Source organism: Leptinotarsa decemlineata, unplaced genomic scaffold (assembly GCF_025532065.1).
Source record: "Leptinotarsa decemlineata unplaced genomic scaffold, Ldec_3_MD MMD2_tig00026330_RagTag_RagTag, whole genome shotgun sequence".
Classification (NCBI taxonomy): Eukaryota; Metazoa; Arthropoda; class Insecta; order Coleoptera; family Chrysomelidae; genus Leptinotarsa; species Leptinotarsa decemlineata.
The window spans coordinates 8,726,264-8,742,011 of NW_027412690.1; the positions used below are offsets into that span (position 1 = coordinate 8,726,264).

The following is a 15,748-nucleotide window of genomic DNA, read 5'->3' on the forward strand; positions in this document are numbered from 1 at the left end:
ATATGGATTTATTGGAAATCCCACAAATCCATCTTCGCCTGTGTGCCTTCTTTGTCAAAAAACATTTTCGAATAAAGCGATGAAACCCTACAAGATCATTTGAATAAAATGCATTCAGATAAAAACGACAAAAGTGTGACTTATTTTTAAGAACTGCAAAACAAACACTCAGCTCAGCGAACTGTGTCAAAACTTTTTTCATCGGCTTCTAAGACGATGACGGACTCCGAGTTTCCTACAATATCTCCTTGCTTATTGCTCAAATAGGTAAACCTCACACTATTGGAGAGGATTTAATTCTACCGGCAATAAAAGAAGTAATAACTACTGTGCTCCATAAACCAGCAGCAGATATCATCCGAAAAATTCCTTTGAGCAATAGTTCCGTGCAAAGACGAATTGATGAAATGGCTGGAAACATTGAAGAGTCATTGTGCAATCATCTGAAGACTTCTAAATTCTCAATTCAGTTAGATGAGTCCACTTTACCAATCAATGTTGTCATACTGACTCGATTTTACAATCTATTTGACTCTGTAATAGGGTTCTTGGAAAACAAAGACAAAGAATTGCACGACAACCTCATCACTTCAAAAAATAACAGACCTGTATACATTTTTTAATGATGCCAATCTCCAACTTCAAGGTGACGACTTGAATTTGATTGAAACAAAAAATGTCATTGCTGCTTTTGTAGCCAAATTGCTCTTATACAAGAATAATATCGGCAGACGTGAGTTTCGCAATTTCCCTAATTTGTCAACAGTATCCTTCAACAACGACGACTTGCTTGTTCACTGCCAACATTTGGAGAACCTCCACAGTGATTTCGCAAAACTATTCCAGGGCATTTTAAAATTGGAAATACCGGACTGGGTGTTTGATCCTTTTTCAAATATCAACACAGCAGGATCACCCCAGCTGGAAGAAGAACTCATAAAATTGATAACAAACGAGGAAATAGAAATAAAATTAAAAAATGGATACCAAGAATTTTGGCTACAAAAGCCAATCCCGCAATGGTACCCTGGATTGTGGTCCATCGATTAACGATTTTTGATAGCATTCATCAACAAATTCATCCTTCACATTAAATTAGTTTCATTTAAATTGAAATGTTTGTTTTATTAACATGACACACATAATTTGATTATTAAAATAATGACTGCAATTGGGATTCTGAAGATGTAGTGAAGTAAAAAAATTTGGGGAGCACTAGAAAATAATTAATTCTCGAAGTGGGCGGTAGACAAAATAAGTTTGAGAACCGCTGGTATAGACTATACATTATTTTAAAAGTGGTTTCTATTAGTTCCCTGAAATGTATAATGATCACTTTGATAAAAGATGGTTGGCATACAGTGGCAAACATGTAATATGGATTCAGACATTTGAAACATTTTTTCCTCACACAATAACGTCACATGATGTTAACATAACTTTGAAGAAGTGCAAGTGCATTTCTGCGATACACCGTGACCTTGATGCGGATCTGCCTAGTTGTATTCTTCTTATTTCCAAACGGGTTATCATAGGTAATCCCACGAGTTCATGGCGGGAGATTTACAAGAAAATATTTATTAATTTCAATCAGTTAGCAACTGAGTTAGCAACAAGTTCCAACAATTGAAGAAAATGAAGTACTGTTTCGAAAATTACCTGTTTTTTTTCTGCACTCTGATTGGTGAGTTATCTTTTTCTTTAAAAGGAGTTTTCGAACGAAACAGAGTTGGTTTCGATAATAATTTTCAAGCTATATTTTATACGACAATTGTTACTGGCATTACTATTATTGTTATGATTATTCATTCAAAATACATAAAACTCTTGAAATCTTTCTGAATCATCGCAAAGAGTTCGTGCGCTATAACGGCTTCAACTGGGATATGTCTATAACTTCTAGTGGAGTACCTCAAAGTTCTCTTTTGCCCCATATCATTTTATATTCATTTTCTATTCAATTTATTATTGTAGGATTTTCACGTAATTAGTGCTTCATATAATAAATCAACTTGAAGAATATTACTTTCTATCTAATTGATGGGTTTCAATTTTTTCAAATGACTATTTTTTTATTAGATAGAAGTCATATGATTCAAATCGATAGCACTAATTAGGTAGAATTCAATTAGTATGAACACGCCTGATGAAGATATTGTATTAAAAACACGTGTTGCTATTTTGCAAACAATCTCATAAAGAAGCGTTATTGCAGTACTTTATGGATTTTCATCAATAATCGGCCAATATCATGGCATATGTTTCAGTTTTTGTTGATTCATCAGTTCAGAGTAGATAACAAATGTAGAATTCAAAAGTTTTCCGAGGAAATACGAAAAAAAAAAAAAATCGCTAATCGAAATGTAAACATCACCATATTTTTTCAACAGATCGGTATGTTTAAAAAATTCCCTACTTCCAAACCGGAGAATTCGTTTCAAAATATACAGTTTTTAAAGACTTGAGCGCCAGAGATCCTGAATCAACCTCGGGCTCAAGTAAGCTGTTTTATTTTCCTTATTTTGAAATATTCCTGTTATGAGTCATGGAAAAAGTATATTAGTCTACTTGCGAGAATGACACGCATGCACACACCAATTGAACAAGCTTTTAAATAATAGAATACTATCAAGTTATGTTCGCTGCTGTTTTGAACAAATCTAAATATACCCTATAGTATTTCTAAAATTAATATCATGTTTTAAATACCTTTTCAAAATTGTTATCGCACATGCACATTCGTGAGAAATATCTCAGGTTTTCTACTGATGACATCCTGAGTTTCATTAACTTAAGATTTATTATAATACCTCCTGAAAAAATCTAGAGAGTTAAATCTAGATGTTTTGGGTGCCACTCGATAGGTCCTCTTCTTCTGTCTATTGTCATACGACAATGATTTTATAGTGTGGCAGAATGCCATCTTGTTGGTAACAAAGGTGTTTGATTTTCTAATCGCCATTAAAGACTCTTTCACACTTTCCATTTTTCTATATATACAAGGATAGATGGATAATAGTTCCTTAATTTCTTTTCCATAAAATCTGTGCCACAAAATTCCCTACTCTTTGATTCATGCGTATGTTTTTTTTCAATGTTAATAATATAAAGCCTCAACAGTTTTAGAGCAAATCGTTATTTCCAATGGCCTTTCTGTGGAATCTACACATACCTTGAAAACTAGAAGGCAAGCCGATAAGCAGAATGGGTGAGTTTTTAAATAAAATAAATTACATAACTTTGTTCAAAATAACAAAAATATATTTTACCAGTTATTTTGTCATTTACTATTAATTGTCCTCTTTCACTTATAGGTATTCTTACATTAACGATTTTTATATGGGTTGGTTAGTCGAAAACTCTTGAAATGTTATAGGGCTATACCACATTAACTTTTTAATTAATATAGGTATTGAAGAGATTCCTCATTTCAGTTTTTTTTTTTTCAATTCTACAGGTGTCGCTGCCCATATCGTTTTAGTAAATGTTGCTTAAATGAAATTTTCTGAAAGAAAAGAGTTTGTTTCTGTGAAAGTTTGTGTAAAATTCATTCAAGTGTAGAAAAAATGTACTTCTGAGCTTCCTCACAAAAATTCTGTTTTTATTACATCACTCACAGAGTTGGAGAAAATTGATTTTCTACAATATTGATGATTTAAAGATAATGAGTCTTACATATGAACAAAACCGTCAATAATTTTACCCGATTATTTCAAAACTTAAGCGACAAAGTTTATTGCCATCATCATTGGTGTCAGTAATATATCTTCTTCCAGCAAGAATGATTAGGTTCGATTCGTGACACAAGTAATTACAGTTTTTTGGTGAGCCTCTGAATATTGTTTGTAAGAGATTCACCAAAATACTGTAATTACGTGTGTCGAAAATAATCGGTCTTGCTGAAAGATGAGGTATTACTACAATAAATTCATCTGAATGGTTTGACAGATACTATTTCAGTTAACGATCTAATTCAATATAATATTCCACAATATCCTACCCGATGTTAGCAATTGTTTAATAACACATCACTGACAAATACAAATTTCATGAATTTCTCTCTGCATCCTTGTATAAATAACGAGATTATTATTATTAGTATGCTAATCTGTTTACTCTGTTTTTTCAGGGAATGTAAACGACCAAATCAACCTGTAAATGGAAATTATATCGATTTACTGAACACAACAACTGACTCAGAGACTTTTCCAAAAAATACGGTTTTATCATATAGCTGCAATAAAGGATATACCTTATCCAGAAGTCATAAGTTTATTGTTTGTGTTAAAGGTAGTTGGGACGCAGAGCAGCCGACTTGTTTGAGTTAGTATTTATATATGTAATTATTCATTCATTTGGTGTGATGAACACTATGAAACTGGGTGATTTAGATGAAGCAGATTAATTAATGAAGTATGCCCTGTATTCAGAACTAAAAAAATCACCGATCTATAGGAAAATAAAGTAGTCATAACGAAGGTCTTTTCAGTCCGTGAATCCAGTAGAACAAGCACATTCTCAACATTGCCAAGTCGAAGTCAAATAAAGATATGTTCCAAAAGTAACAGGAAATGCGGTTTTGTGTTTCTAAAATTATTGCTATTGTGGTTCTACTGAACAATGGGTTAGACAGTTGACAGATGACGAGTTTGGATTCCCTTAAATGTTGTTTTGAGAAAAACAAAAAATGTTCTGCAAAATTATATTATATTCCACATATCTAGATGAGCATAATGATATGATTTCCACAGCATAAGTATTTTCAAAAATATACAGGGTATATCAACGATAGGTGGGGGGAAGATAGCTGCTTCTCTATTGGAGAAAAAAAATCGAGAAAAAGTTATAGAAATTAATGGAAGCTGTGTTTCAATAATTATAACTAATTTACAGGGTGTCCAATATATGTATGACAGAACTGACAGACCAAACTTATGTTTCTGCGTCTTTTTCGCCGTCACTGCTTTCTAGATTTTCTGGCTCTTGCATTGAACAAGTTACGATGTCGTTATCATCCAGGATTTCGTAGCCCCATGTCATTTTCATCAAGATACAACCATTCCACAGCATCAGTTTCGTCGCATTCTTGAAAGTCTGGAATTGACTGGCATTACATGGGCATTTGTCACACCCTCAAGCGTTTCAGACTGATTTTCATCGATGTCATCATCTGATTGTCCGAGCGTTCGGATTTCTGGTGTTCGGATTATTGTCGGTTTACTGTGGTTATTTTTGGAACATATTTTAAATATCATCAGATAATCCCAAAGAGATATTGAAAATTGTGGTAGTGGAATTCTCAGATACCTGCATAGACACCAATTTCAAATGGAGAAAGCAAATTGATCATACTCATTCCATAATAAGTAAAGTTTAGTGAAGGTTTGTTCTGGTTCTACGAAATTCAGGTCCTAGGACGTCAAGATCAAGCGCAATTGATATAGAGCATTCTGGTTTATTGAGGATAATTTCGGATTGATGAATCCTCTGTTCTGGTTTCGACTGCGAAATGATCCTAAACTGTCTTGAACCTTCCCGAATCGTTCTTGCTCTCGAGGCTGAACTGTTGAGAACTGTTCCCGTTGCTCATGCGCATTCATGTGGAAATTTGCTGGGTGGGCTGTAGAGTAAGGATGATGAGTGTAAGCCCACAGCACTTAGGCCACATGTAACCCATTGTACATCCTCCCGAAGAGTTGTCCTCCTAGGTCATCGTCCATCCTGTCCGTTCCAGGATGGTGGACAGATCACTGGGAGACATATCCTTTATATCGGCAGGTGTAGGCCAAGACTCTCCGAACAGTTGACAGTGGCCACTCAAAAATCCTACTGTTAAGCGTAGATTTTTCCCGGTCATCGCCAGATATTTCTTCGGCGGCAGCTTCCCAGGGTCGCCCAAGCTGATCCTGGCAAGATTGCATCCTTTAATTCCATCCCATCTCTTTGGTTTCGTCCCATCTCTTTGAGGATTGAGCATGGGTGTAACACTTGACTAGTTCCGCAATTGTCTAAGTCATCAGGCCGTAGGTGCCACTGGGTCCTAAGATTCTTAGTCGAGCCGCTTCCTTGGCTAAAGAGTCGGCAATGCGATTACCTTTATTTCTGTCGTGCCCTTTAACCCACCTCAGAATAATGTTATTATCTACCGAGGCTTTGGCTAAATCTTGGTGACACTCTAGTACTAGCCCTGAGGTTATACGTTGTCTGTTCAATGCTAATAGGGCTTGTCTGCTATCAGTGCAGATTATGTTTTTGCCAGAAATTTCTTTACTGGTTATTTCTTTTGTGACGATTGAGATACCAGCCAGTTCTCTTTGGACCACGCTGGTATTTTTTCCCATTCCCCACTTAATCCTTAGGCTTAGTGATCTGGAGTACACTCCACATCCTGAGCCTTCTTTGGTTTTTGAGCCGTCTGTATATACGTATATTGTATTTGTAGCATCTGACTCTGTATTCTGTTTTATTTGTATTTTGTAAGGTTTATTAAACACAAACCTGGGTTCAATTGCATAACTGGTTGCCTGCAGCAAAGGTTGCGCTGTAAGCGCCTCCTGCCATAGGCCCAGCCTCAATTGACCCATTCCTACTTCGAGGTTTACACCAGCCGTGCACAATCGTATCATGGCCATTAACGCAACCTCCTTAACGTACAGGTGCAGAGGGGTCAGAACCTGCTGGGTGGGCTATTTCCTGGGTTGTTCTTTTATTTATTTTGATTTTAATAATTGATGATTGAGGTTAGATAACATTTGAACTACGCTACATAACAAAATGGACATGATCAACAGTATTTTCTTGTCTTCGTCTCTTCATATATACGCTAGGTGGCACAGCGGTCTCCTCAAAATGCGGTTCTGGTTTAACCAAGTGTCCGAGACTATTTCGGACTGTTTGAGATTTTTTGCTTGTACGCATCATGTCTTGCGCAGTTTCCAAACAGTTTCGGATGTTAGAACCAAAACAAACCTTTATAATACACATACTGAAATTGAACTTTAACCCAGTATACACGGTGGGCCATCGAAAACTTGGCATGGAGGTTGTGGGTACTAATCTTGCAAATCCGAAAAACTCTCAGACTGGTCGATTTTTATTAGAAGGGGAAGAGTTTTTTCCCCATTTACAGTGTCGTCACTTCAACCCTGGAGCAGAGGGGTGAACAAACCTTGGAATTTCAATAGGCAATTCTGGGCCATGTTAAGCTTAACCATACTTTGAGCACAAGAAAGTTAGCATTTGTTTCCGGGGTGTCACGAACTAGCATTCGGCGTATTTTAAAAACTTACAAAATGCATCCTTACAAGATTAAATTAACGCAAGAACTGAATGAAAATGATATTGATCGACGCTTGCAATTTTGCGAGTTGGTTAGTAAACGAGCGGTGGAGAATCCACATTTTGTTTTCATCATTTGCTTCAGTGATGAACGTTCTTTTTTTCTAAATGGCACAGTTAATCGCCATAATTGTCGCTATTGGGCTGTTTCAAATCCTCACATTTTTCATGAAGTGCATACTCAACGTCCACGATAATTAAATGTATGGGCTGGAATTTTTGGTGACCGTATTGTTGGCCCATTGTTTTCAGAAGGCAATTTAACTGGGCAAATGTATCTGGAGCTTCTAGAAGATACTATTAATCCCCTTCTCAATGATATTATTGAAAATGACCACAATTATCGGATCTGTTAATATTTCAACAAGATGGGGCTCCTTCGCACTATGCTCTGCCTGTTTGACAGTATTTAGATGAGACTTTTCCCGATCACTGGATTGGGAGGCGGAGCACTATCGAATGGCCACCACGATCACCAAACCTTTCGCCGTTTAATTTCTTTCTGTGGAGTCATTTCAAAAGCAGAATTTACTGTACTCCTCACGAATCACAAATGAATGTCGCCAAATCACTCTAGAAATGCTCCACAATGTTCGAGAACGTTTCCAGCAGAATCTCTATTATTGCATGGAAGCTGGAGGTGCTCATTTCGAGCATATGCTAACATGTAAGTAACTTCAACTCTAAATTTAATACGGTTCGTCCAAATTAAAAAAAATGTACACCGTTGTTTAGAGAATTCCAATATCTTTCAAACGATGTGCGACTCGCCCCCAGTTCCCTATTAAAATTCCAAGGGTTGTTCACCCCTCTGCTCCGGGGTTGAAGTGACGACGCCGAAAAAAACTGTCCCCGTCTCAATAAAAATCGACTTATCTGAGCGTTTTTTAGGATTTGCAAGATTAGTACCCAAAACCTCCATGTCAAGTTTTCGATGGCCCACCTTGTATATACTAACGTTCACCCTCATATATACATGAATATACTCATTCAACGGTACAGTTGAAGATTTTCCTGCGATTTTTAATACTCAGGAAACAGTAAGACTCGTCTATGAGATATAGAAACATCTGTAGGGTTTTTTCATTCCAGAAGAATTTTCAAACACATTCCATTTTTATTCACAAGTGCATAATGCTTGACTGCTGATAGCGATAACACAATCATGAAGTGAGATTTTTTCAACACACACTCTTCAAAAATTTCTCCTGCTATTGCTTGCTACAACCTGGATGAAATCTGCGATCTAATAATATGATGTGTGTTATAATTATTAATTTATTTTAGAGCGTTGTCCCTCTCTTCATTCTACTACTTCCACTATTGTGAAATGTTACGACGAAAACAAAGTTGAAATTGAATGTGACCAAGCCACAGATGGTTCGGAAGCCAAATTTCGTTGTGCTAACTTTTACGAACCCAACGAAATCAAAATTGTGCCCCGTTATTGTAGGGATGGAACTTGGAATTTACCATTACTCCAGTGTGTACCAGGTGAGTTGTCACTTCAACTGAATCATAGACTTTAAGGAGCTGATTGAAAAACTACTTTCAAGTTATATGAACAATTACACCAAGAAGTACTTGTCAAATGTGTATTAGAGGCCGTGGACTTTTGAGTTTGGTAAAGTTGTCAGAAGTTCGGATCCCCTTCTCTCTCTCCAGTCAATCATAAAACTCGGTTAGTAAAAATTATCCAATACGAACCGCCAATTCTACAGTCCACGTGGACTAGTTCGCAGCGGCATTATTTCTCTGTATTGGTTTTTTTGTCCTTTGAGATGCCGATAGCTTTAAGTATTCACAATAAAGGTTACTTCGATTATACCTCCAGTTATTCTCAGACCAATAAAAAACGTTTATATTCAATTTTTATATTTCGTAATATGTTACAATAATGATCAATTAGTTTTATTCAAAATGTTTCAGTATGTGGACAGAAGAATCCGAATTCCAGCGGCAACAAAGTAGTAGAGTACCCGTGGGTTGCAGCCATCTTTATGAAAAAAAACAACGAATTTATTAATATTTGTATTGGGACATTGTTGTCCGAAAAAATTATAATAACCGGTGAGTACATTGTCAATGTTTAGGATACACAAAAAATACAATTGAATATTTTTAAAATGGTCCGGGTTGAACCGAGTCTGTAATTTTCATTTTTCCAACGTTTCGGCTTATGCTTCGAAGCCATTTTCAAGAACTACTTGAAACTGAAATTACATGACTCGAAGACGGGGTCGTAATCTACCTGGCCCCCAAATCTCGTCACTGGCTTTTTTCTTTGTCCCAAGTGAACATTGATAACCTTGTTGATCGGGTCCAGTATTTATGCTGCTGGACAGTGGAGGTATCGTGATTTCAATGGCTTCACGAATTATACTGGCCTGAGGAGTTTTCTCCGTAGTAATGGTTTTGGTGTTTCCGAAGCTTATTGTGTGGCCTGTTTCGAAATGGTGTTACTTTTCACCAGCAAAATCAACAGCTGAATCCTACACGGACTTTTTGAGAGACCATTTCGCCCATTTCGTTAGGGGAAGTACCCATGCTTGTGAGAGTACACACATGTGGTTTATGCTCCAGCACCTTTTAGTGATCTTGCTCGTCAGCGTTTTGACATTACCTTCCTAATCGCTGGATTGGACGTGCAGAATCTCATAATTGACCAGCTCGCAGTCACGATATGAATACTCTTGATTTATTTTCAGGGGTGATCTCAAAATTCTTGTTTATAAAACTCCTGCTATTCTTTAAACGAGTCAGACAATAAATGATAAATCGATTGCAGTCGTTTTTTTTATTAGAAGATGATTAATTTGCTCATTTTCTTCAACGTCGAAATTGTTTATTTATGGTTTTCATTTTATGTTATCCATGGATAGTTTTTGTAATGACTTAAAGTAACATTTTTCCTTGAAAACGAAGCTATGTATGTAAAAAACACAATAAACCAAAAAGTTATATTTTTAGTTGCCAAACTAAAAAAATAAATGACTACAAACACAATGACGTGACGGACTTATTTTTCAATACTATTGAAACGCCACTGGCCATCAAAATTTCAATCGGACTCCTCATTATTTAAAATGTTATTTCATAAATACCGTTTTCTTTTCAATTTCAACGCCCTGTAACTAAGAAACGAAGCCACTCCGGATTGATGTTCATAGGAACTTTTTTCTTGAAACGACCTTACGAATCACCCTCTGTAGTTTCGTACCGTAGTTAGGAAACACCCCGTCAAGCCCTCAATTTAATGAATTCTTTAAAGATGTTTGAGTTCAGTGGTAATCAAACTAAAAAATTAATTTCATACACATTTTCAGCTGCACACTGTCTGGCAAATTTCGAGGGTGAGGCTTTAAAACCTGAAATATTCAAAGTAGGAGTTGGCAAATATTACAACAAGTACCAAGATGTGAGAGACTTATATGCGCAATACTCAGATGTAAGTTAATACTCATTATTTCAGTTCAGGATACTATAGACAAATATTATAGACAAATAAATATAATTTCAAAAACTAAAAAACACGCTTTTAAGGAACATTGAACTAAAAAGTTGATTTTTTTTTTAAATAAGCTCGGAAAATACTAGTATTTATTGTGAAAAAAGCGACGGGCTCTTGATATACAAAAAATATGACACAAAGCGCCCACGCTTTTTTCACAATAGTAGGTATTTGTCGTTCGTTATTGTTTTAAGCTTATTTTAAAAAAATTAACTCATTAGATCGATTTTCTTTAAAAGCGTGTTTTTTAGTTTTTTAAACTATACAGGGTGTCTCACTTCTAATGGAAACACCCCCGTATCTTCCGTAATATTCGAGGTAGAACGATGAAACTCTCAGGACTGATGGAAATGCTCAAAATGCACCTACCACCTGAATGGGGTTGGCCAAAGTGATATACACTGTCCGCCACTCGCGATGGAACACCCCATTTTTACGGTAAAACATATTAGGGGGCAAAATAGGCTCAAAATTCCTTCAGATTCGTGATCAGGACTACCAACTTACTACAAATACACTTTTTTCCTGAATATTGATCGTTTTGTTTTTTAATTGAAAATATGATTTTGAAAGAATTTTGAACTACATAACATTTTTCGCCACAAAATATCCTTGTTTTTTTTAAATAATGGGAAAATGAGAATATGAACTAACATTAACCATCCCAAAACTTCACTGGTTACATGTTTCCGTTCCTCTTACAAAATTACCATTTTCTCTCTTATTGAGAAGGAATAACTTTCCTGACAACAAAATAAAAAATAAATTATTTATGTGAAAACAAAAGTCAAGTTTCTCTTAAACGATTTCGTTCATGTTTTGATGTCAAAACCAAAAAAAAATCTACTTCAATTATTACGGAAGATACGGGGGTGTTTCCATGAGAAGTGAAACAAATTCAGATTTTTTAGGACTGAAATTTTTTCAGGAAAAAAGTGTAACCGTAGTCTGATCACGAATCTGAAGGAATGTTGAGCCTATTTTGCCCCCTAATATGTTTTACCGTAAAAATGGGGTGTTCCATCGCGAGTGGCGAACAGTGTATATCACTTTAACCAACCTCATTCAGGTGGTAGATGCATTTTGAGCATTTCCATCATTCCTGAGAGTTTCATCGTTCCACCTCGAATATTACGGACGATACGGTGGTGTTTCCATAAGAAGTGAGACAAATTTGGATTTTTCAGGACTGAAATTTTTTCAGGAAAAAAGTGTAATCGTAGTAAGTTGGTAGTCCTGATCACGAATCTGAAGGAATTTTGAGCCTATTTTGCCCCCCGATATGTTTTACCGTAAAAATGGGTTGTTCCATCGCGAGTGGCGGACAGTGTATATCACTTTAACCAACCCCATTCAGGTGGTAGGTGCATTTTGAGCATTTCCATCAGTCCAGAGAGTTTCATCGTTCTACCACGAATATTACGGAAGATACGGGAGTGTTTCCATGAGAAGTGGGACACACTGTATTTATTTCATCTAAACTCTAAACTTTGGGATCAATCAGCCGTATATTGTTTAGAAAAATTACCGTTGATATTTTACGATTCCGGAGAGGGAGCCTGAAAATCAGCTACCAAGCCCAAGGCAGCAGGCGTGCAAAGGAGGGTTACAAATAAGGCAGCAGGCGCGCGTGTTAAAAAAAATACTTTTTTCAGATGTAAAGTGAGTTCGAATTATATCAAGGAGGTTAATTACAGCGCCCTCTACCCGCGATATGTCAAGGAGGTGACGTATAGCGCCATCTGTCCGCGGATATATTAAGCAATAATGTCGATAATTCTGACAAATACAGATCCCGAGCTTGAGAGTTAAAAAAACATACATGCATATATTCGTACATACATACGTACAGGTGAAGCTGATAAAAGCGGTTCAAAAAGGTTTCAAGGTTTGTTCTGTATATTTAATGTGATGGGGACTTCTTATGAGTGACCTTTCATGCTTAGAGCATCCTTAATACCAGCGAAAATGTACCTGGGGTTCTAGGTTATCTTCATAAAATAGATGGGTGACCTTGGACCTTCTGTCACAGCTGAATCTACGATGGGCTGAGGAAAACAGTACCGAAAAATCCCTTTTTGAAGATAACCTGCTCTCTTTAGACCACATAATGATTATATAATCCTTCACAAAATTTGTTCCTGAGATATACAACTTCGATGAGCAGGTGCTCCAAACATCCATCGAATACATGCTAGAAAGCATCAACGGAGATCCGTTTTTTCTCTCAGTGAAACTCTCGAAACACGACGAAATCAGTTTGTCTGTCGCTTTTTGCGACATGAATTGAAAAGAGACGCACACATTTTGTCATATGCGACATTTTCATTCGTGTTTGAAGAATTTCAACCCAAAAACCTTTCAGAAAATTCAGCTAAGCTGGACTGATACGTGAAAATCATTTCTGATTTCAGGTTCAAAACGTGATAGTTCATCGAAGGTTCAGAGGAGATAGTCAACGTTACTCATCAGATATAGGATTTTTAATAACGAAAGATACTTTCCAATTATCAATCGCTGTGCAACCTGTATGTTTTAGAAACGTAAAAAACATTCATCTAACCAATCAATCCAGGGGAATAGTGAGTATTCTTGTCGATAATATTACTCAAATATAAATGAATTATTTGTGGTTTTGAATATTATATGTCAAATTGTAAACCTTATCATTTCAGGCTATTTTACTAGTATAATCAATATAGTTAATCCTTTCCAGATTTTTTGTCAGAAAAAAATCTGATAAATCAACCACAATCTATTTTATATATAGATTATGTGGAGTACTTTTGTGAAAAATACTATAAACATTTTCGTTAGATTTCAGGGTGGGGATTTCCTTCAAAGAACGGCGGGATGTCGGATGAATTAGAAGAAATTGAAATTGTATACAAAGATGAAGCTACATGCTTCTCAGAATTGCCACGCGAATTTTTAGATAAGTATTACGGATATGATAAATTCTGCGCAGGATTTTACGATAATGGTAAGTCCTTCAAAATATGAAAAGGTCCAAGGTCCACCACTTTTTGTCATAGTTTTAATATTTCCGACAGAGGTCACACCAGCATTATAAACTTTCCTAAGTGTATTCTTCTTCTTCTCTTTTTGTATCGTCTTTGCTTCTCCTACGGCGAAGTAGACAAGTTACTGTGTATTGTTCATAACTGCAATTAATTTTTTATTTGTGTCCTTTACCTTTTCATAGTATGTTCCTAACCTATTTTGTATAAATAGGAAGATCTTGGAAACACAGATAACTCAGAATATATTGGAAAGTTTTTGGGAAAGAAAGTTTTTGGCTTTCTGCAGCACTACATCATCTGAAGATCTTGATCTAACAATGTCCTCTCTCTTATAAAACAAAATGTTGGGTGTCTCTAGAGACTCCAATAAATTCAATGCATATCCATGTATACAGTTACTTATTTTCAATATGATTACTTCCTTCCTTTCTTTGGAAGATTCCCATATTTTTTTTGTATCAAGATAGAGTAGTAGAAAGCCAAAAACTTTCTTTCCCAAAAATAATCACTCCTAAAAATATAAACCCTTCAATTCATATTGGAAAGTTTATGGTACTCCAAAACACACCTCGAAAACTCGAAGTAGGGAGAAAATTGACAGAGCAAAATGATTTGAAGACAAAAAAATTTAACTATTAGTCTGTCAGTCACCTCGGCGACAAGATCTAACACTGATAAATTCAAAACACAATATTTAGCATTTCCAATTGTTATGTTTGAAGGATGATATAAAAGTGGAAAATAACATCTCAGAAGATGATTGGTTGCTTGTAAAACCATTGTAACTTCCAATAATGTTAATATTTCTTCCTTTTTTACAGGTACTAGTGCATGTCCAAGACCAAGTGGAAAAGGTCTCGTGTTCAAAAATCCACAGGACAAAAAGTTCTATATTCATGGAATTTTGAGTTTGGGGCCTACACTGAGTACTAATACATGTGGAACATCCACCACTTCTCTGTACACAGAAATTTCCACTCACTACGAGATGTTGGAACAAATTGTTTCGCAATATAATTAAATCATCACGTTTACGGATTAAATGATTTTATACTCAACTCCTTTGTTAATTTCATAAATACTAAACATAGATATTCAACTTAGTGAAAGGCAATTTACATCTATTGTTGAGATACAACCAGTGTGAACTCTAAAAGCAGTGATTTGAAAATCAAGGTTTTTCTGGCTTCTTCTTCAGTACGGCGCATTTAGCCATACCATAAAGTCCAAAACTGACTTATAATTCGTAAAAACTGTCAGTGTCAATTATTGAAAATACTAATTCCGTGTTCTGATTGGTTGTCCCAGTGGAAAAGGTCTCGTTTTCAAATCCGCAGGACAAAAAGTTCTATATTCATGGAATTTTGAGTTTGGGGAACAAACTGAGTACTAATCCATGTGGAACATCCACCACATATCTGTAGACAGAGATTTCCACTCACTACGAGATATTGGAACAAATTGTTCCGCAATATAATTAAATTATCACATTTACAGATTAAATGATTTTATACTCAACTCCTTGTTAATTTCATAAATACTAAACATAGAGATTCAACTTATGGACGATGAAAGACAATGGAACTATTTGAATACAACGAGAATAACGTGCTTTACATAAAATAATAACACAGTCTGTCCATGTATTCCAGAAATTCAACAAAATTTTTTGTCGAAAACTCTCGACACGAGAAATGAGATTCCAACTTTGTACACATGTTGATAGATGGAACAATGATGTTTTCAAATGTAAACGTTATGCGCTTAGCGTTTCTGTGAATGGAATGTCGAAGTAAGTTGGATCCCTGTTTTTATGAAGAATCAAGAGTACCATAAATCTAATGTTTTAGTCAAAATATTTTACATAGGGACCATA

At 35.8% G+C, this 15,748-nt stretch overlaps 1 protein-coding gene across 1 annotated transcript; it reads left to right on the forward strand.

Moving 5' to 3' along the window:
* Positions 1–1,524: 1,524 nt before the first annotated feature.
* Positions 1,525–14,930, forward strand: LOC111507495 (clotting factor G beta subunit-like). Its single transcript, XM_074183065.1, has 9 exons — positions 1,525–1,684; positions 3,121–3,208; positions 4,130–4,323; positions 8,626–8,832; positions 9,268–9,408; positions 10,665–10,786; positions 13,264–13,431; positions 13,667–13,832; positions 14,694–14,930. The coding sequence occupies exons 1-9, from the start codon at positions 1,636–1,638 to the stop codon at positions 14,891–14,893; spliced, it is 1,335 nt and encodes a 444-aa protein (XP_074039166.1). The 5' UTR covers positions 1,525–1,635; the 3' UTR covers positions 14,894–14,930.
* The last annotated feature ends 818 nt before the right edge of the window (positions 14,931–15,748 follow it).

What these genes read in the sequence shown, in the direction of transcription:
- LOC111507495 (XM_074183065.1), top strand. Translation starts at nt 1,636, where the DNA reads ATGAAGTACTGTTTCGAAAATTACCTGTTTTTTTTCTGCACTCTGATT. An exon ending in CCAATCAATCCAGGGGAATA is followed by an intron (nt 13,432 to 13,666) that starts GTGAGTATTCTT and finishes CATTTTCGTTAG; the next exon opens with ATTTCAGGGTGGGGATTTCC. An exon ending in CGCAGGATTTTACGATAATG is followed by an intron (nt 13,833 to 14,693) that starts GTAAGTCCTTCA and finishes CCTTTTTTACAG; the next exon opens with GTACTAGTGCATGTCCAAGA.